Genomic DNA, 18,854 nt, shown 5'->3' with positions numbered 1-18,854 from the left:
TGTGCCTGTCCTGACACCGCTCTCCCACCTGCCCCCCTGCTGCACAGCCTGTTCTGCTGAGAGCTGGCTGTGTCTGGACAGGGCTCCTCACCTTCCATGAAGAGCCCGTACACGTAGGCGCCCTCTCGTGGGGGGGCAGTCACGTCCTCCCGGTTTCTCTTGGTCACTTCCACTGACAAACACATCTTGTCGAGGGGCCACTCGTTCTTCCTGGCCATGGACTGCATGATGGCCGTGAGGAAGGACTGGGGGTTGAAGAACCCAGCCAGCCACACGGTGGTGGGCAGGGCAAAGTCCGTTGTCCAGGCCTCGAGCTCCTGCGCAGAAGCACAGGCCGGGGTGAGCAGGGGAGGCCAGGGCTTGCCCGTAGCTCCACAGAGGGCACCCTCCCTTGCCGTCTGGCTCCATTTTAAATGAGGGGACGAGTGGGAAGGATGGGTCAGGGAGGGAGTGGCTGACCTGGCCTTGTCACCAGGCTCACTGAGCCCTGAGCCCTTGGCGCTCACTGGCAAGCGGGGCTGCCACACTGGCCTGGCCCTGGCTGAACTGCCTTCTTGAGAGGAGGCTCCTGCCTTGTCGGGGTGTCTGGGGATGGGCCAGGCCCTTCCACCTGCTCTGGCAGAGGCCTGGCCTCTGCTCCTGAGGCTCTGGGGCGTGGTCCCCACGTCCGAGTTGGGCGGTGGTTCTGAGGAGCAGTGCTTACCCTGATGCGGAGCAGCAGATCTGAGTACCAGGCTGCCAGGCCCATCAGGGAGGGGTAGGCCCGGGCCACCCACGTTTCAGGCACAGTGTCGTAAAAGAGAGCCGTGGACAGGTCTTCCATGTCAGTGGTGATGGTTAGTTCCCCCTAAGGGACATGGCTGGGTTCAGGGCAGTACGGGCTGTGCCACTTGGCCTGGGGCAGACGTGGTCAGGCACACCTTTGTCCTGCCCATGAGGGTGGGAGGCACCCAGCCCGTGTGTTGTGAGCCATCAGCCTGGCTCTGGGGGGCCCTGGAGACCCCTGCACGCGGCCCTGGCCAGCGCCTCCTGCCAGGAGCAGGCGGGATGAGCTCCGTGGCTTTGGGAGCAGCTGGGACTCCAGAGTGGGGCCGGAGGGGCAGCCGTGAGTGCGCTTGGTGCTCCTGCTCCCGAGCCACTCGGGGCTGTGACCTGACCGCACCTTCAGCCCGAGGTTCAGCTCCTTCAGTGAACGGCGCATTTCGTTGGTCAGGATGTTCATCCTTTCACATTCTTGAAAGGCGACTACCACATAGGGCGTCTTCTCAGCTGCCTTTGCCATGATCTCGGCCATGTTGAACGTCTCCGGAATCTTCTCGAGGATCTCATCCAGCACGGCCTTCACCTGGAAGCCAGCCCCTAGTAAGCCCCCCGGCACTGCCTTCAGCACAGCAGGGACCCTCACCCGCTGCCTCAGGCCAGGGAACCTCCCTGGCCTTCAGAACCCAGGACCACAGATGGTGACGGTGGCCAGCGGGGACTCTGGGTGCACCGACCCCGCTGGCACACCATGCGGCTGCCCATGTGCCTCAGGCCTCCCTGGCCTGCTGCCTCCACACCTGCCCAAATGTGCTGGTGGGAGTGGGGTTGCTTTGTCCCCACTGCAGCCCCTTGGAGTGGTCACGCCCACCATTGTCCATCAGGAGATGGCTAGTGTCACGTGTAAGGTAGCTGGCTGGTCTGTGTGTGCTGGTGTGGCGGTGCGGGCCCTTGGGTGGCCCGAGGTGGCCTCAACAAGCAGGGTTCATGCAGTGCTGTGCTCCCTGAGCTCTTCTCATTAGTGGGTCTGTCCGGTGGCCAGCCAAGCTTGCCTGGGGACGGGAGTGTGTGCAGGCTGTCCTGCCAGAGCCACGCTTGCTGCCACCCCGGGGTCTGACCGTGCCTGACGCAGGGCGCTTCTGAGGACAGCAGTGCCTGGGGCCTGTAACCAGCTTGCAAGCTCTCACCCCGGGCTTCTCGCTCCCCAGGCTGGGATGGCGTGTGCCTGGCCCACGAGGGCCCAGGCACTGCCGCCAGCCAGGCTGCCCTGTGCTGTGTGACTGGCCCCAGGTCCTGGGGCGGACGCGAAGTGTCCTGCCTTCTCCTCGCGGGAAACTCCGGTGCCTGCTCCCGAGTCTGTCTCTTTGGGCTGCATTTCCAGCACCGTGCGGAACAGCTTCTCTGAGGTGACCGTCAGAAAGCCAATCTCCGCATTGGGGTGCAGGCCGTACAGGTAGGGGCTCTCAGGGGGCAGGTTCTCATCGATGTACTCGTGGTAGCCCTGGAAGGAGGACTGTGTGAGCAGCCTGCCGGGTGAGGCCGTGCTAGCCGAGCGGGCTCCCTGCCTCACTGCAGCCCCACCCTCTGGGGGAACCTGCTTGGTCCCTCACCCCAGCCTGGCTCCCAGCTGCAGAAAGGAAATCCCGCCCCTTCCTTGTTCTGGCGCCCGGGTTCTGGCTCGGCCACCTGCCCTGTTTGAGAAGCAGCCGGTCCGCCAACCCCCAGCGCAGGCTGCTCCGTACCTTGTAGTCCAGGTTGGGGGGGATCTGAAAGCCAGGGGCCAGCATCACCTCTCCCTCCAGCATCTCCCCGCGGACGTACTCCGCTAAGTACGTCCTGCACAGCCGGCGGTCCCAGTCGTCTGTGATGTGGCCGCCATACATGATTTCACCAAAGAGGTAGCGGAGATCGTCCCAGGGCACCTGGTGAGGGAGGACGCAGTTGGGAGAAGGCACCCTGCCCTCTGTCCTGCGGAGATTGGGCTGGGTGGTCAGCCACGCTTGGGAGGGCCTGCTGTACTGCCCTGTGCTTGCTGGCCAGGCTGGCCTCCCAGGCTGTTTGCCCTCAAGCTTGGCTGTGACCGCTGTCGCCAGGCCGAGGGCTACCTTCCCTGTGCCTGCACCACCTGCCTGGAGTCGCCTTCTGGTCTTGGGCGGAGCGCCCGGCTCTGCTGGTGCAAGTCCTTCCTGCACCTTCCCTGCACCTCTGCCTCTGAACATCAGGGGACTCCCACCTGGGAGGTGAAACACCGCCAGGGCCGTCCGTCCCCGGCAGCCAGAGTCCCCCTGTCCCTTCCCCAGCTGCGCCCTCCCTGCTGGAGACCGTTTCCGGAGCGCCTGACTTTGTGTCTATATTCCCACTTTTTGTGAGAACAGGGAGAACTGCCCCTTCTCTCCTGCGTCCCTCCCTCCCCAGAGGGGCCGGGCCTGTCTCAGAACTGACAGAGCAAGGAACCGAGGCCCATGGCCCGTAAAGCCCTGCCTGCCCACGTCCATTCATGGTCCTGGGACTTCTGGGCCTGTTTGTGCAGGAGGAGTGGCTGCCTTAACGGCCCCATGTGGGCAGGACGGTCCCAGCTGCGGGGGGCTGGGCAGGGTCTGTGGAGTGGCGATGGGGGGCGATCGTGCTTTTAGATCTCCGTGGGCTGGTGGAGCCCACTTAATGCCTTTAAAGGAGACAGGGGAGACAGGGCAGGCAGGAGGGACCACGACCAGGCCCGGGGGGGCCGCGCTCCTCGCCTTGGCGTTGGCTTCCAGGTAGTTGTAGAGCACGTTGATGGAGATGGTGAGGTCCCCGTTGTTGAAGGGGTATGACCGGTTCCAGCCCTGGGCACCAAACTTGCGCCTCTCGGCCACCACGGCGTGGAAGTAGCACAGGGCAAAGAGGATGCACTTGAACTCGATCTCCTTGGTGCACATCTCCATGGTGTCCTGTGGGGTGCAGGGGACAGACGACATGGTCTGTGTCCGTCCTCTGTGTCAGCAAGAGGACGCAGGAAAGGGTGGCTGCACACAGACACCTGACGTGGGACCAGGGTCCCATCTGGGGACGCAGGTGGAGGGGACGAGGCGGGTCCCATCTGCTGCCCAGCTGGGAGGGCACCGCAGGGGCTCCCCTCCTCCTGTTTCTGGCGGTGCTGGGGATGGGACCGGGGCCCACGCTCCACCCACGGCGCTGTGTCCCCAGCACCCCTTTCCTTTCAAAAACGTAAGTGATCATGACGAGGCAGACTGACACCACGCTCGTCAAACAGGCCGTGGGCCGCAGGTCCCCGTCTTGATAGGACGGACCGGGCCTGGCCTGGGGTCCCGCAGGCCTGACAGCGGGGGTTCCTGTGGCCAGTGGTGTTCTGCTGCTGTCATGTGGCACATATTGCCTGCAGGGCCCGCTGTGCGCAGGCGTGCCAGCGGGCCGCCCCTGAGGACAGTGTGGCTGTTCTGCACAGTGGCACACTGGCCCCGGCACAGGGGAGCTCCAAGCTGGCTGGAGGCGGAGGACCCCCGGGCAGGCCTGTGCCCGTGACACTTGTGAGATACGGCACAGGTGAAAGGCGAAGACCAGAGACGCCGCCTGCCACGGTCTCTCAGTGCCCCTGGGGACGGCCGCCCTGGCCTCTGCATGGGGCACAGCCGGTGCCCCCACGCCAGCGCCGACCCGGGCGTGACAGCCTGGGCACATGCCCCGTGCTTCCCGCATCACCTGCCACGCGGGGGTTCCCGATCTTCAGGCACGTCCCTGCCCCTTGCCCGACGTGGCTGGATGGCCAGCAGGGCTGCCACCCGGCCGACACCCATCCCTGCCCCTGCGACATGCTGGGCACCCGGCGGTGACCTTGCCCATCTGCTTCTCCCCCTCAGGGCCCCCTGGTCTGCACACTTGGATGACGACTCCTCTGAAAGCAGGTCGGAGCCGTTGTGGAGGCTCAGGGGCTCTCCTGTTTGCTTCGGCGCTGGGAGCGGCATCCTGGTGCTCCGCTGCTGTGCTGCGTCCTGGCACTTTGTTTTCATTTAAAAAAATTTTTTTTAGTTGTCAATGGGTCTTTCATTTATTTCTACATGGTGCTGAGGATGGAACCTAGGGCCTCACACATGCCAGGCAAGTGCTCCACCCCTGATCCGCAAACCCATCCCTGTTTTTCATTTTAAGACAAGGTCTTGCTTAGTCTCCGAGGCTGGCCTCAAACTTGTCATCCTCCTGCCTCAGCCTCCTGAGTTGCTGGGATTATAGGCGGGCATGGCTGCACCAGCATCCGTGTCTTTTTGTATTAGACGTGGGAGTGGTGCATTCTGGGACAGTGTGCTGCACGGGCACATTGCCTTCCTCAGGTGTCACAGGGAAGGACAGGGTCTCCAAACCTCAGGAAGGGTAGGTTGCAGGTGGGAGATGCGTGCAGAGCAGGGCAGGGGACGTGCAGAGGGAGGTGAGGCGCCAGGGTTTTGCAGAAGCAGCAACCCTGTGGGTGGTGTGGGCAGGCTGCGGAGACGCGGCCTCGGGCGCACCCTGGGGGGTTGGGAGGTGTGGGTCAGAGGGGGTCCTGGGAGTGCAGACCCGGGTAGAGGTGGGGAGTGGAGGTGGCCTGGGCAGGCAGACCTGTGGCGCTTGAGGTCCTGGGTGCCAGCCAGACCTGGGCCTCTCTTCTGTCCCAGAGGCCTCAAGCAGCCACTGCAGTGTGGGCAGGACCGGGCTACCCTTCCAGCCCTGGCCTTGTGGCAGGGCAGGAGAGGGGATAGTGAGGAGGCCAGGTCATGGAGCAGAGCCCATTTGCTGTCACTGGCCATCAGCTCCTGCAGTCAGAGGTGCTGTGGCCCCGTCCATTCATAGCTGGCCTGCAAACTAGCACGGCCGCTCCCAAGGGCGGGAGCAGGGGTCGGGGTGCCCGGGACACCAACGGGCCCTCCCCTGGCCTCCCGTCCCAGGACCCCGTGGCCAGGCGTTCCTGCACCCAGACTCGCCTCTGCCCGTGGCGGCTGAGTGACCGCGTGCTGCACAGCCTTTGGCGGCGGGGCCTCCCACCTGGTTGAAGAGGTCCAGGGCCTTGTGCAGGTTGGCGTACATGCCAGTGGGCGGCTCGTTGGTGATCTTGATGGCGTTCTCCAGGATGCCCTGGGGGATGATGTGGGCCTCGGGGCTGGGCGCGGGTTCCGCGCTGATGAACACGCGGTAGTCCTCGTGGCTGCCCGCGCTGTAGCGCTCCACCTTCTTGTCCAGGGTGCTCAGCCACCGGGCCACCAGGTGGATGTTCTGCAGTCAGAGCAGGAGAGGCCCTCGGCTGTGTCCCCTGGTCCGTGCGGGGCTCTCCTAGCGCAGCCTCGCGCCTGGGGGCTGCCCCCACCCACCTGCCCCCACCAGGCGCTGGACACCGGGGGGCCCGCCCAGCAAGTCTTGGCTCGGCTATTTCACACTTGCAGCCTGTGCCGTGTTCTCTGTGTCCTTCCCAGCACAGGGCGAGGTTCACGGCCCCCGGCCCTCTAGGAGCGAGGAGGGGTGGTGGAGGGGCCCAGGACACGGTGGTGGTCCTGCTGGGTCTGACCAGGCTGTGCAGAGCACATCTGGGTGCGTGGCCTCTGTCGGCTGCCCCGCAAGCGCGGGCGAGGGGTACGGGCCGGGGGACGAGGGACGCTTTCGCTGGCCGAGCTGGTTCTCAGATACTGAGTCTGAGGGGTGCGCTGGGGTGGCCCGGCATCGTCCGCAGGGCCGCCCTCCCGCCTGGAGCAGAGCGGACCCTGGCCATGCCCTCCGTTGGGGTGGTGGGACGCCCGCCCTTGACAAGTGTACGTCCTGCACAGAGCCCGCCCCCAGGCCTCGGTCTCCACGCTGCCTTGTGAGGGCCTCACCTGCAGGATGACCCAGTGCCCGTTCTCTGCCGCCACATCCAGAGCATTCTCAGCCACCACCTCTTGTCCCTGCCCCAGGGACACATTGTGGAGTTTCCCATTGTCTATGGTAAATCCCAGTTTTTTTCCTAAAGAAAGGAAAAACAGGAAAGGCACAGGGATGAGTCAGTGGCAGAGGTTCAGGTTCTGCGTCCACAGCTGGGAATCCACACACTTCCCCGCCTTGTTTATCAGGGGAAATGCACAGTGCACAACATGTTAAACCTCTCAGCACAGTTCAGGAGCATTCAGTATGCTCCCGTGTGCTGCAAGCCACTTACCTGGGTCCAGGTGGTCATCACCCCAGGGGCCCTCATGCCTAGAAACAGCCAGTTCCCCTCCCCTCACCCTCCCCTGGCAACCCCAATATGCTTTCTGTCCCTGTGGATTGGCCTATCTTGGACATTTCACATAAATCACGCTGAGGTTTTGGCACCTGGCTTCTTTTGCTGAGTCTAAGGTTGTCGAGGCTTGCCCCTGTCCTGGCATGACTTTTCAGGGCAGCATAGTATTCCACTGCATGGATAACCCACTCATATTTAGCTATCAGTCGATGGGGGTTTTCTACCTCTTGGTAAAGTACTTGTCCAGATGTGGTTTTCAGGGATTTGGCTGCATGCCCAGCAGTGGACTGACTGAGTCATATGGTAGTGACATGTAGCTTATTGGGCAACCCTTTGACACAGCAGTGGCCGCAGTGCCTTAGGCCCCTACCACGATGTCCAAGGGCTTCATCTGCCACGCCCCTGCCAACCCTCCTCATGGGCAAGCGGTGGGTCTTCCCTGATGACTGAGGACTTCACGGTCCCCTGCACTCACCCAGGGCTTCCACGTCTTTCAGGGGGTCCACCCCGGGGGACAGGATGAAGAAGATTGGAGTGGAGGGACTGCTCTCCTCGTAGGACTTGGAGAACTCCACGCTCCGGCCTTCCACGAACTTGCTGCCCATCTTCTCCTCCACGAAGTTCCTGAGGGCGGCAGGCGGCGTCAGGCCCCGTGCCCAGGGCTGCGCTGTGGCCCCCCGGAGGGCCCTCTTGGACTTTCTCCAGCAGAGAAGCCTCTGGCGGGAAAGCAAAGCCCTTCCGGCGCGTCTCCGTGGGGCGGTGGGTTTCGTCTGCCACCTGGGCTTCACAAGTTAGGGTGCCCTTTGCTTCTGGGGGCTCGGCAACCAGCTCTTCCCTGGAGCAGTGCCAGCAGGTAAGAGAGATGCCACCCTGCTTTGAAGGGCACGCGGGTCCACTGCGGTGGGGTGTGAGAAGGAAGGACCGCATGACATGGACCATCAGACAGACCAACGGAAAGGTGGCGAGGACACACGGTGCCTCCTCGCCAAGCCCCGCTTCCCCCTGGCCCTGGGAGCCCAGGCCGGTCCAGGCCCAGGTGGCCCTCTTGGGAAAATCTGGTGCCGGCACTGAGCTGACCGCACTCGGATGGCTCTCCCCCTGCAGTTGGCAAGGCTGTAACGTCCAGCCCGCCGGGACCTTGCTTGCCGAGGCAGTCGGGGGCCTGGGTGCCCCAGGATCCGGGACGCGCCCATGGCCACCCGCTGCTCCAGCTCCTCCTTCAGGACACCTGCGTCTGTTCCTCGTCCCCCGTGCTGCCCTTCGCTAGGTCCTGTGGTTTCCTGAGCAACCTGACTACAGGAGGAGGGGGCTGTCCCCCAGGGCCGCCCGGCCTAGGCCTCAGGAATGGACTCAGGCCAGGGATGCTATGATCTGGCCCAAGGGGCTCTCAGAGGGAACAGAGTTCTGCACCTGGGTGGGGCGGAGCAGGGTCACCTTTGCTGACCCCTTGGTCAGGCCAAATGGCCCTTCCATGCCAGTGGACCCGCCTTGCGGATGCAGGTGGACCCTTGGAATCCCGCTGGCACTCAGACACGCCAAGCTGCCCCAGGCCAGGGATGCTCCTGCCCCTCAACGGGTCTTCCCAGGCCAGGGAGCGCAGGACCCCCTGCTCTGGCTGGCTGGCCGCACCCCTCCCAGCCCTTCCTCCTTGAGGAAGATGAAGCAGAACGCGGAGCCTCGAAGGACCAGGGGAGCAGGCTGCCGCTCTGAAGGCGAGTTCCATCAGGTGTCACTGCCCTCGGCAACAATCCCGCGGGTGTTTATCGGAGGTGAACTGTAAACTGAGCTACTCCTACTATCTTTCTCTTCAGTGCGCTGCTTTCTTGCTTGTTCGTTAGTTTATAGAGGAAGAGAGGCTTACTTGCTTTTAGAGGAAGACAAGCTTTGCTTAGCGCTTAGAGGAAGAGAGACTTGCTACACTTTCAGAGGTGCTACTATTATCAGAGGAGCTGTTTCTTAAAGGTCTGCTGCTTCTTAGAGGTGTGTCCTGCATCCTGCGATCTTCATTCTGCGAGCTGCAACCTGCATTCTGCATTCTGCAATCTGCCATCATCAACCCGCAACCTAGAGGTGTCTGCTTAGTCCTCTGCCCAGGGATCTATCAGAGGTGCTGCTTATCGTCCGCCCAGTGATCTAGAGGTGTGGCTTATCCTGCGTTCTGCCATCTGCAACCTGCATTCTGCCATCATTCAGAGGTGCTGCTTATCCTTGGTGCTTCCTATAGGTGTGTGTCTTACATACCTAAGGCAGCCAATCAGCTTAGGATTAGCACAATTGAAGCACACGCCTCGGTACCAATCAAGAAAGAATGAGGAATATCTGTTGACCACTAGTGCAGAGGAGACATTAACTAATCAGGCAAAAGTAGATCACGCCGTGTTAACACTAACTATGCACCACCTCTTGGCTCAACGCCAGCCACCATCTTAGGGTTACCCAAACATGTCTTCTGCAGTCAGGGACGCGGTGTCTCTTGGGAAATTGCCCCGTCCGGGCTGCTAGGAAAGCTGGGGGCCAGAGCCGACCATGGCCCCCGCTCAGAGTGGCCTTGGGCTCTCCGCCCACCCCTCCTGTAGCGAACAGCCCCTTCTTCTCAGAATCAGCGGTTCACTGGCACACTAGCGGAGCCTAAGGGACTGACTGGCCGGGCACAGTGGCCACACCTGTAACCTGGCCAGCCACGGGCGGAGGCAGGAGGATGGCAGGTTAGGGGCCAGCCTGGGCAGTCTAGCCAGACTCTGTCTCAGAACAAAAATGGAGAGGGCTGGGCTGTGGCCCCGCGGTGGGCAGCCCTGGGTTCACCCGCAGGACCCAACACACGAGCAAGAACCCCACCAAAGAAGCAGGTGAGGCCGGCTGGCACCCGCCCAGGCCCGCAGCCTGGCGCTCACTTGACGGCGTAGGTCATGCGGTCTGGCCGCATGCAGCGCACCATGCACAGCTTCTGCAGCGCCGTCTTGTTCTTCCACTCCTTGGGGAAGATCTCCTTCTCCGGGGTTTCCGACTCCACCAGCTTCTTCCACCGTTTGGCAGAGCCCTCGATGTCGTTGTCCAGGTTTTTGAACTCGTCCATCTCCGAGAGGGCCTGGGCAGACCAGCGGTCTAGGTAACTGCCCGCCCACCCTGCCGGCACCGTCCCCTCGCCTTCCTTTGTTCATGAAGGAGAGGCCGTGGCCTCGGGAGAAGCAGGGACTCTGGGGAGGGGCGGCTGTCCCTCGGGTCAGCCCCAGAGCCAATGCAGGAGGAGTCCAGCTAGGGGCCTGAGCTCGCCACCCAGCCACGCGTGTTAGGGGCAAGGGTCCCTCTGCAAGTTCTGGAAATGGGCTGGTCCCCTCTGGGTACTATTTGAACTGAACCTTGAAAGAGGGACTCGAGGGTCTCTGGCAGCGAGTCTGGATCCGAGGGTACCCTCATCCTTGCACTTCGGGGGCCTGGGGACTGGTCCCCACCCTGGAAGGCTGGGCCTGCTCCGGCCAGCTGTGTGGGCACCTCTGCCGGCTGTGTGCTGTCTGCAAGGACCTAGTGGCTGCCACACCCCAACAGGAAGGCAGGGCTCCTGGGGACCGCGGCTGCCCCACGCTCTCCCTCCTCCCTCTGGCCCCGCACACAGCTCAGGCTCTGGAGACCAACCTTGATCCCGCCCCAGCCCTGGTGCTGCAGGAAGTCCACGGGCGAGACCACGCCGGCCTTGAAAGGGAACCGCAGCAGGAAGTCCAGCTCCACGGGGTTCAGCTCCTTCTTCATGGACAGGACCTGCGGGCACGGGGTCAGCCTGAGAGGGGCGGCCGTGCACTGGCGTTCCCGGGCACCTGGCAGCCCTCAGCTGCCCAGCTCAGGGCAGCCCTCACTATCTTGGCCCTCAGGTTGGGGTGGAACCCGGTGCACAGGTCATCTTGTAGATATTCCCAATGTGGCACAGCTGAGGCCACAGGCTAGTTCCAGAACCTTCCTCGCCTGCAGAGGAGCCCTCCCCTCCTGGCCCCAGAGTGCCATCCACTCTCTCTCTGGATCCACCTCCGGATGCCTGGCGTAAGTGGGATGGTGTCTCAGCGTCCCTTCTGCCTGGCTGCTCTCCTTGGCATGTTCCTGTCACGGCTCCTGCCCGAACCTCACTCCTGTGCGTGGCGCTGGCCTCGAACCCGGGCCTTGTGCATGCTTGGCGAGTGGGGCGCCACCGACCACAGCCCACCTGGCGTCACTGCCTTTGCACAGCCAGCAGCACCGCACCGTCGGGGCTCACTCCGCTCCTCCGCTGCGGGGCTGCGGGTGTGTGGTGTTTGGTGGCTGGGTGTCATTTCTCGGCTCCATGACCAGTGTGGCCCCGGAGCTTGCGAGAGTCTGTCTGGACACTGATTTCCAATCCTCTGGCTGCCTGTCTGGGAGGAGGCTGCCACCTGAACCTATGCATGCCAGCTCTGGGCCTCCAGCAGTCCGGGCAGCATGGCAGCCTGTCTCAGCTGGCCGGCTCAGGGCTGGGGGTCAGTCACTGCTGAGTCCTCTGTCGGGTGTCCAAAGGGCCCCTCTTCCTCCCCAAGTCAGACTCTTCCTTGGGGTTAAACGAAAGGTCCCTGGAGCCTGAATGGAAGGCCTCCCAGCCTGGAAGGTCAGGGGGCACTGAGGAGCCTCTTCCTGGGGACGGCCCAGTCCGAGAAGCTCCAGAAACCTGGGGCTCAGGGACAGACGGAAGAGAGGCCTGTTGGATCCAACCTGGAGTTTGGATCGAAAGTGGTTTACACTGACACCTCAGCTCTCTGTGAAACTGCGTCCGAGAGGGGCCCTGCCGTGGCCAGAGGTCCCGGCGCAGCATAGGCCGGGGACTGGATCCCAGGACAGCAGCGTCGGGAGCTGGGGCCTGACGGGAGGCGATGGGGCCAGGAGGGCAGAGTGAAGGGTCACCTGTGCTGAGGGAGCACCTTCCTTGTAAAAGGGGCAGTTCAGTCCCTTTGCTCTCCAGCATGGCAGGAAGGCCTGGCCAGGTGCAGCCCCAGAACCCCAAGAAACATGTTTCTGCTGCTCCAGGCATTCAGTTATGGCAGCACGGGCTGACCAGGACTCTCATTTTCAGTCTGATTTTCCCTAGTCTTAGAGTCCTGGGCTAAGTGATCCTCCTGCCTCGGCCTCCCAAGTGTCTGGGCCAACAGGCATATGCCACCATGCCCAGCTAAGACAGACTGTTTAACCAATATTTAAAAAACGTTTCAAAGTATTTCAGCAGGACTGTACATGCAGGAATACAGACGTTCCCCCTTATAAATCGTACATTTAAGTTATTAAGAGATATTGTCCAGTACCTACAGAGGGCAAAGCACCAGGGTGGGGCCATTTACTCAGCACTGCTTAACTGTAATAAAATGACGTTTCTGTGTAAAATCATTCTGTATCAACTTTCCCTTCCGCATCTCCCGTTAGAACACCTGGCCTACTTCCTTAATGCTGATGAATTAAAGTCCCGTGTGTTTTCTGCCAGGCATTGCAAACTTGATGATCCTGGGATCTTGTAAAAATGCAGATTTGGACTCACAGGCCCTGAATGGGGCCCCCCGGGTTCTGCATTTCCAACAAGTTCCTGGGAGATGCTGGTACGGTTTGGATCTGAGGAGTCCCCCCAAGCTCCTGCTCACGCGCGAGTCCTTGGAGGTGAGATGTTGGACTGTGAGGGCTGTGGTCTGCTCAGTCCACCCTAGCTGGAATGGAGTGACCCAGTGAGGCGTGGCTGGGGGGCGGGTCACTGGGCTCATGCCCAGGAAGGGCGCATCATCCCTTGGCCCCTCCTCTTCCCCTCTGCTTCCTGGCTGCCAGGAATAGAGCTTGCTCCTCCACCACGCCCTTCCTCCACGACATTCTGCCTCACTTTGGGCTCAGAGCAATGGACTCGGCTGACCATAGACTGAGTCTTCTGGAACCAACCATGAGCCAAAGCTAACTTTCCCTCCCTTTTTTTTTTTTTTTTTTTGGTACTGTGGATTGAGCCACATCCCCAGCCGCTTTTAATTTTATTTAGAGATAGGGTCTTGCTAAGTTGCTGAGGCTGACCTTGAACTTGCAATCCTCCTGCCTCAGCCTCCCAAGCTGCTGGGATTACAGGTGTGCACCACTGCGCCTGGCCCCTAAATTATTCTTGGCAGGTGTTTTGGTCACAGTGACACAGAGCTGGCTAACCCAGTGCCTACCCTGCTGGTCCGATGACCACACCGAGCAGCACTCGGTTACCTGAAACGTCACTTGTGCCAGAAAGATGAGCTTGTCTCGCTCGAAGAGTCCCCGGGCGGTGTACATGAAGACGGAGTAGGTGATCTCGTCCGTCAGGTTGATCACGCGCTGCCTCACCTCGTCGGCCGGGGTGGTCCTCTGGATCGCCTTCTCGAACACCACGTTGAAGGCCTGGGGAAGCCACGGAGCCTCACGGAACTGGACTTTGGCCGTTCCCCACCCCTGTGGTGACCTCCGGCTTGCTCTGATGGGGGCCCAGGGACGAGCAGGGTGGGGACCGCACAGACCTCCCTGCCTGTGGTGCGGGCCTTGGACTGGGCGGCCCTGGCTCCCCTCTGTCCCCATGAGCAGCCTGACTGTCCTGCCCGAGGTGGCACACTGCCCTCGTGGCCGGTGCACGCCTGGCCCGCCCTGCGCCCTGCTGGAGCCCAGGTGTAGCCGACCTTGAGAGAGAACTGGTAGATGGGGTTGATCTTGTTGAGGTCGTTCAGGATGAAATAGAGCAGGGATGCCCGCTCGGCCGCCGGGCGGTAGTTCTCTCTCGCCTCGTTGATTTTGGCTTCTGTGATCTTCGCCTCTTGTACCTCAACACGAACAGGAGGGGCCTGGAGGAGACCCGCAGGTGGACAGCCACAAGCCACAGCAGGGGCTCCACCTCTCCCAAAGCCCTCACTCCCTGGAAGCCACTGGGGCCCTCAGAGCTGGGTGCCGGGCAGGACGGGTCTTCCCCAGACCCTGGGTGCTCTCCCCACACCTCCCGGGGGCCAGCAGGGCAGCAGGCGGGGAGGAGCCCCCTACCTTCTCCTCAATCTCGCTTGCTGTGTGTTTGGTGGTCTCCAGGTTCTCCACCAAGGCCGTGTCTCCCAGAAAGTTCCCCGATGCAGCCGACAGCCGGGCCAGGAGCGAGTCTTCCAGCTCCTTTAGAACAATCTTGAACTCATTCTGAGATTTGGTGAGGTTGGCCTGCAGGAGTGGCAGAGACCAGGCACCAAACCTGTTAGGGCCTAGCCTCACCCCTGCTGGGCCCAGCAACTGCCTCTGCCTGGCCAAGGTCACTGCCCAGCCAGAGGAGTGGGGCCAGGCCTGCAGGGAGGCAGATGGAAGTGGGGTCCCCAGGACTGTGGTTCCCAGAGCTGTGGAGGACTGAGGCTTCCTGTCGTGGAGACCATGGAGAAGAACAGGGAGGTGGGGACCGGACTGCCCTGAGCCACGCGTGGCTGACACAGAGCTGGGAAGTGACCATGCTGGTGGGCAGCCCTGAGCCTCAGATCCCTCCCTGGACAGCTGTGCCTCCTGCTTCTCAGGGAGGCGTCCACTGATCTAGAACTGAACTTAGGGGCCAAAGGAAGGGGCCGGGGAAGGATGGACCCTACTGGACGAGAAGACATAGTTCAGTATCTTCAGGCAGCTTTGAGAGAAGCAATGAGACCCTTGCGGGCACCAGTGACCTCTGCTCGAAGTCCTGGGCTCCTGGCCCGTCTCCATGCTGCTGCGGTGTGACTAGCCATTGGGGCTCTCACCTTCAACTGCTCAAGATCTGGGCGCTCTTTGGCCACCACAGCGGCCAAGAGTTGGTCCTCAAGTCCGTCCCTGGTGACCAGGAAGTTGATGAGGGTGCACTGGGCCTGCATCTCGGGCTTGTAGTGTGGGTTGAAGTACTTGGTGTGCAGGATCAGGCGGAATTTGGGGTGATACTCCACCTCCTTGTCACCAATCTTGATGTACCTGGTGGGTCGGGAGGCAAGGCTCAACCTGGGGACCAGGCCCAGCTTGGTCCACCTTTCACACCAGCCTGGAGGTGTCCCCAGGCCAGCTGCCACCAGGAGCCTTCCCTTCAGTTGCCGGAAAAGCTCTATAGCTCCCCTTGGCCTGGGATGGGCCTTCCAGACGCATCTGTCCTTGCTCAGGGGTGTTTGTGCAACCTGGGCTGCACTCGGGATGACCTGTAGCCTCGTCGGGCACACTGCCGGGCCCAGTTCAGAACACCAGTGCACCGGCCAGCCCCTGACGCGGTGGCCGCTGATCCGCAGTGGGCGGCGTCTCTCTGGCCCCTGGCTCTGCTCCTTCCTCTTGCTGGTGGCGCTCACCTCGGCTCCCTGCCTACCTGTGTCACAGCAGGCCCTTCTCAGTGCCTTCGACGTGACCATGCTGAGCTGCACCCCACGCCAAAACGCTGCGTCCGCCAGCCCCAACGGCGGCACGCTGGAAACCGAGTTGTTTTTAAATTTTTTTTCAGACATGACTTTCCTATGATCATATACGAATACACGAGGAGTGGGACTCCACCTGTGTACAGCCACAAGAATGGGAAGCCATACTCCACGTACGTGCGATATGCCAAGTGCCTCCACTGTCACGTCTAAGATGTTCTTAATATTATAAAAGTCAGGCAAGCTCCAGGCATCAGGCAGCGAGCGGGTACAGTGAACCCAAGAGAGCCACAGAGTGGGACCTCACGCGGCCATAAAGAGGAATGGGGTCCCCATCGGTGTGACAACACAGAAGAACTTGAAAACAACACTGAGCGAAAAGAGCCAGAGTCAAACAGGACAACCTGCCTGGCTCCAGTACCAGAAAGTGTCCCCAAGGGCAACTCCAGAGACAGGAGGTAGATTAGTGGTCGCTCAGGGCTGGGGGTGGTCTGGAGAGTGAGGCTCAATGGCCACGGTGCCTCCTGCAGGGCCGCCGTGCAGTGGACGGGACGGGTGCCGTCTGCACAAAACAGCGGGGGTAGCAAAGGCTGCGCCGCCTGCTTTACGAGGGCGATTTCTCCAGAGTTCCTGAAGAAGGCAGACTCTCAAAGTCTCAAAGTGCACATGGAAAGAAGGACAAAAATGTCACCGTCAACGAGGGGCTGGCACCTGCAGGTAGTCACGAGCGCCGGGCGTGTGGACAGTCCTCATTGGGTGGGCTCCTCTTCCAACCTCCCCAGGCGCTGGGGCTGCCTTCACGCCTGGCAGCGTCTCCTTCAAGCCCCTGCTTGTCCCAGTGCAGTGCGTGCACCGGCTCCGCGCCCGAGCGCCAAGGCCTCCCACGTGTTTCCCCGGCCAAGCCTCAGGGCTGCACGCAACTTACTTTCCCTTTTTAATTGTGTTCCTGCCCAACAAAGGGTCCAGCACAGGGTCCACGGTTTCACCAATGTTCTCAATGAGCAAGGTGTCCCCTTCCGAAATGGCCTGCTCAATGATGTCCAGGTAGCTGTGGGCACAGCACGGAGGCCAGTCAATGGCAGAGGGCCACGTGAGGGAGCAGCTGCAGGCCCTGAGACGTGGCCCTAGGAAGGGTGTCTGGGTGGCGGCCGAGGGCCAGCAGCTGCCTCCCCCAGCAACCCATCCTCCCCTGAAAGGAGTGGAGGCCAGGGGGGCTGCCTTTGGCAGCAGGGCAAATGCTGCCACGTCTCTGCCCTCTGTGCTGAGCCCGCCAGGAGGGCGGGCAGGGTGGCCATCATCACCCGATAGTAACAGCCACTGATTCTCATCCAGGATGAAAGATGGCCAGCCTGATGCCTCCTCCCTGCGGGGCAGTGGGCAAGAGAAAGGGCCCCTAGTTCTTTGCTGCTGGTGCTGTTCCCTGGAACCGGACACCTGGGCCTGGGCGCCTGCACTCGCCAAGGTCCACCTGTCCACCTGACAGACACGCCATGCTCGAGACACATCCGCACGCGCAGGGCTCAGCCAGCCCACGCCGCCCCGCCCACTCTCTGCCACCAGGCACCTCTTCTGTCCCAGGCGGATGGCTTTCAGAGCGCTCCCGTATTTGTTTTTTATCCACTTGATCCCCTGAAGCTGGGCATCCACAATCAGGGGCCAGCGCTCCGTGTTGCACAGGATGGTGGCGTTCTCAGTGGACATGCGGTCGCTGGGAAGGCCCTGGTTGTTCCAAGAGGCCACATCCGCGTCATCCGTCAGCAGACTCAAGGGATCCAGGCCTTCCGTGATGGGGATGGGGACCTGCCAAGGAAGGCACTCTCTTAGGAGGGGTGTGACCTCGTTACTCCGGGGAAGCGGCGTTCCGAGTGATGCTGAGCTCCGTGGGCCGACGCCGGCTCGGGTGACCAGCTGGAGAAGACAGCCCGGCACCGCTCTGAAGGAGCAGCGTGGCAGCGCGGCCACTAGCGACGTCAGTCCGAGCAAGACGGGGCCCCTCTGGACCCTGAAGGGGCTGAGCCGCATGGGGGAAGCGGGGTGCGGTGTGGCTGCGTCTGCCCAGGGCCTCCCCTGACTCCCTGAGTCACAACATGACTGTACTTACCTTCAAGCTATTTACATAAGGGATCCAGAATTTTTCCATCAGTTCATTTCGGTATTTCTTGGTGAAGTAGCCCACGTAGGAGACAAAGGCCGAGATCAGCAGGACGTCCCCACACAGCGTGACCCCCTGGCTTTTGAAGTTCTCCACGGATTCAGCCCAGCGGACGTTTTCTGACGCTAATCCGCCTACCAGCCTAGAAGGGGCCATGAGAACAGGCGGTGACTGAGCTGGAGGACAGGACGGCCTGCGGCCTTCACGCTGTTGTCCGCCTGTGGCCCTTCACACCCTGACTTGACTCGGGGCTCAACAGCGAAATACTTTGGGGAAGACCTGGGTCACTCTCTCCCTCCCAGGGCCACCGTACCCTGGCTTGTCTGTGCTGATGCCACCGACCATTTCACCCACTCTTGGCTCGTGGATGGTGAAGTCTGGGCGGGGACCCTGGTGGCCGCAGGACTACATGGCATCCAGAGGGCACCTAGCCCTGCAAGAGTGGAGACTCCAGCACATGCATCATGCTTCACGGCCACCAGTTTGGGGACCGTCCCTGAGCCCAGATGGCACCTGTGAACCTGAAGCTTTGGCGTATTTGTCCAAAGTCCAGGTTGCCTGGTTCAGCAGACTGAGGTCTGTGGGTTTGACCCGCGCAGCCCTCACTTCCCGTGACCCGTGGAGAGGTCAAGTCCTGCAGACCACAGAGCAGGAGTGTCTGCACCACCCTGGGGGCCCAACTCTAGCCCAGGGCTCTCCCTGGGCTCCCAGGCCACACTGACCCTGATAGGTCACTGGCCGCTAGGGAGAAAAAAATAACAAGCCTGACTCTAGAACTGACCGCCAAGGTGCCTGAGCTCACGGTGGCCACCACGGCCGCTGGAGCCCTGTGGCAAGAGTGAGGCAGGCGGGGTGCCCCACAGGGACTTGGGCTCAGGGGAGGCTGGGCATGGAGCGTGTGGTGGAAGCTCTGGGCAGCGTGTGTTGAGCGACGTGGTACAGTGAGCCTCACGGGTCTCTTGGTGCTTTCCTGATAGGGCTGCTGGGGCGCGGACCTGACCGAGCTGACCACCTCAGATTCCCAGTGGACGGCTCTGCCCTGGAGCCCAAGCCCTGAAGCTGGTTGGGCAGTGGCCCGGAAGCCTGGGCTCAGCCCACCTCCTGGGAGAGGGAGCTATGAGAGAGCCCGCCAGCCCCACCCCGCCAGGCTCCACATCTGCGGACTTAATCAACCTCAGACGGAAAATATTCGGGAAAAAAAATTGTGTCTGCTCTCAACGCGTGCAGATGTTTCTCTTGTCATTATTCCCTAAACACACAGCACAGCGACGCGCCCAGCATCGATGCAGCTTTGGGCCTCCTAGAGAGGGCTGAAGCCCTGGGAGCGTGTGCCGAGGGCTGTGTGAGCCACACCATTCACAGAGGC

At 61.7% G+C, this 18,854-nt stretch overlaps 1 protein-coding gene across 1 annotated transcript in view; it reads right to left on the bottom strand.

Moving 5' to 3' along the window:
• The window catches only part of LOC306657409 (dynein axonemal heavy chain 17), a 100,307-nt gene that overhangs the window by 1,739 nt on the left and 79,714 nt on the right, over positions 1–18,854 (bottom strand). The window contains exons 53-70 of the mRNA XM_079133365.1: positions 17,444–17,630; positions 16,901–17,412; positions 16,262–16,384; positions 14,707–14,911; positions 13,985–14,149; positions 13,630–13,770; positions 13,187–13,357; positions 10,607–10,729; positions 9,868–10,061; positions 7,452–7,600; positions 6,594–6,721; positions 5,773–6,000; positions 3,498–3,689; positions 2,502–2,681; positions 2,078–2,260; positions 1,163–1,345; positions 704–847; positions 92–317 (exon numbers count right to left, since the gene is read on the bottom strand). Coding sequence (XP_078989491.1) covers positions 92–317; positions 704–847; positions 1,163–1,345; positions 2,078–2,260; positions 2,502–2,681; positions 3,498–3,689; positions 5,773–6,000; positions 6,594–6,721; positions 7,452–7,600; positions 9,868–10,061; positions 10,607–10,729; positions 13,187–13,357; positions 13,630–13,770; positions 13,985–14,149; positions 14,707–14,911; positions 16,262–16,384; positions 16,901–17,412; positions 17,444–17,630 — 3,434 coding nt within the window. The remainder of the gene's footprint in view (positions 1–91; positions 318–703; positions 848–1,162; positions 1,346–2,077; positions 2,261–2,501; positions 2,682–3,497; positions 3,690–5,772; positions 6,001–6,593; positions 6,722–7,451; positions 7,601–9,867; positions 10,062–10,606; positions 10,730–13,186; positions 13,358–13,629; positions 13,771–13,984; positions 14,150–14,706; positions 14,912–16,261; positions 16,385–16,900; positions 17,413–17,443; positions 17,631–18,854) is intronic.

Source organism: Sciurus vulgaris (genome assembly GCF_902686455.1).
Source record: "Sciurus vulgaris genome assembly, chromosome: 3".
NCBI classification, from domain to species: Eukaryota; Metazoa; Chordata; class Mammalia; order Rodentia; family Sciuridae; genus Sciurus; species Sciurus vulgaris.
The sequence above is the reverse complement of the archived record's forward strand: the minus strand, read 5'-3'. Positions and strand labels throughout refer to the sequence as shown.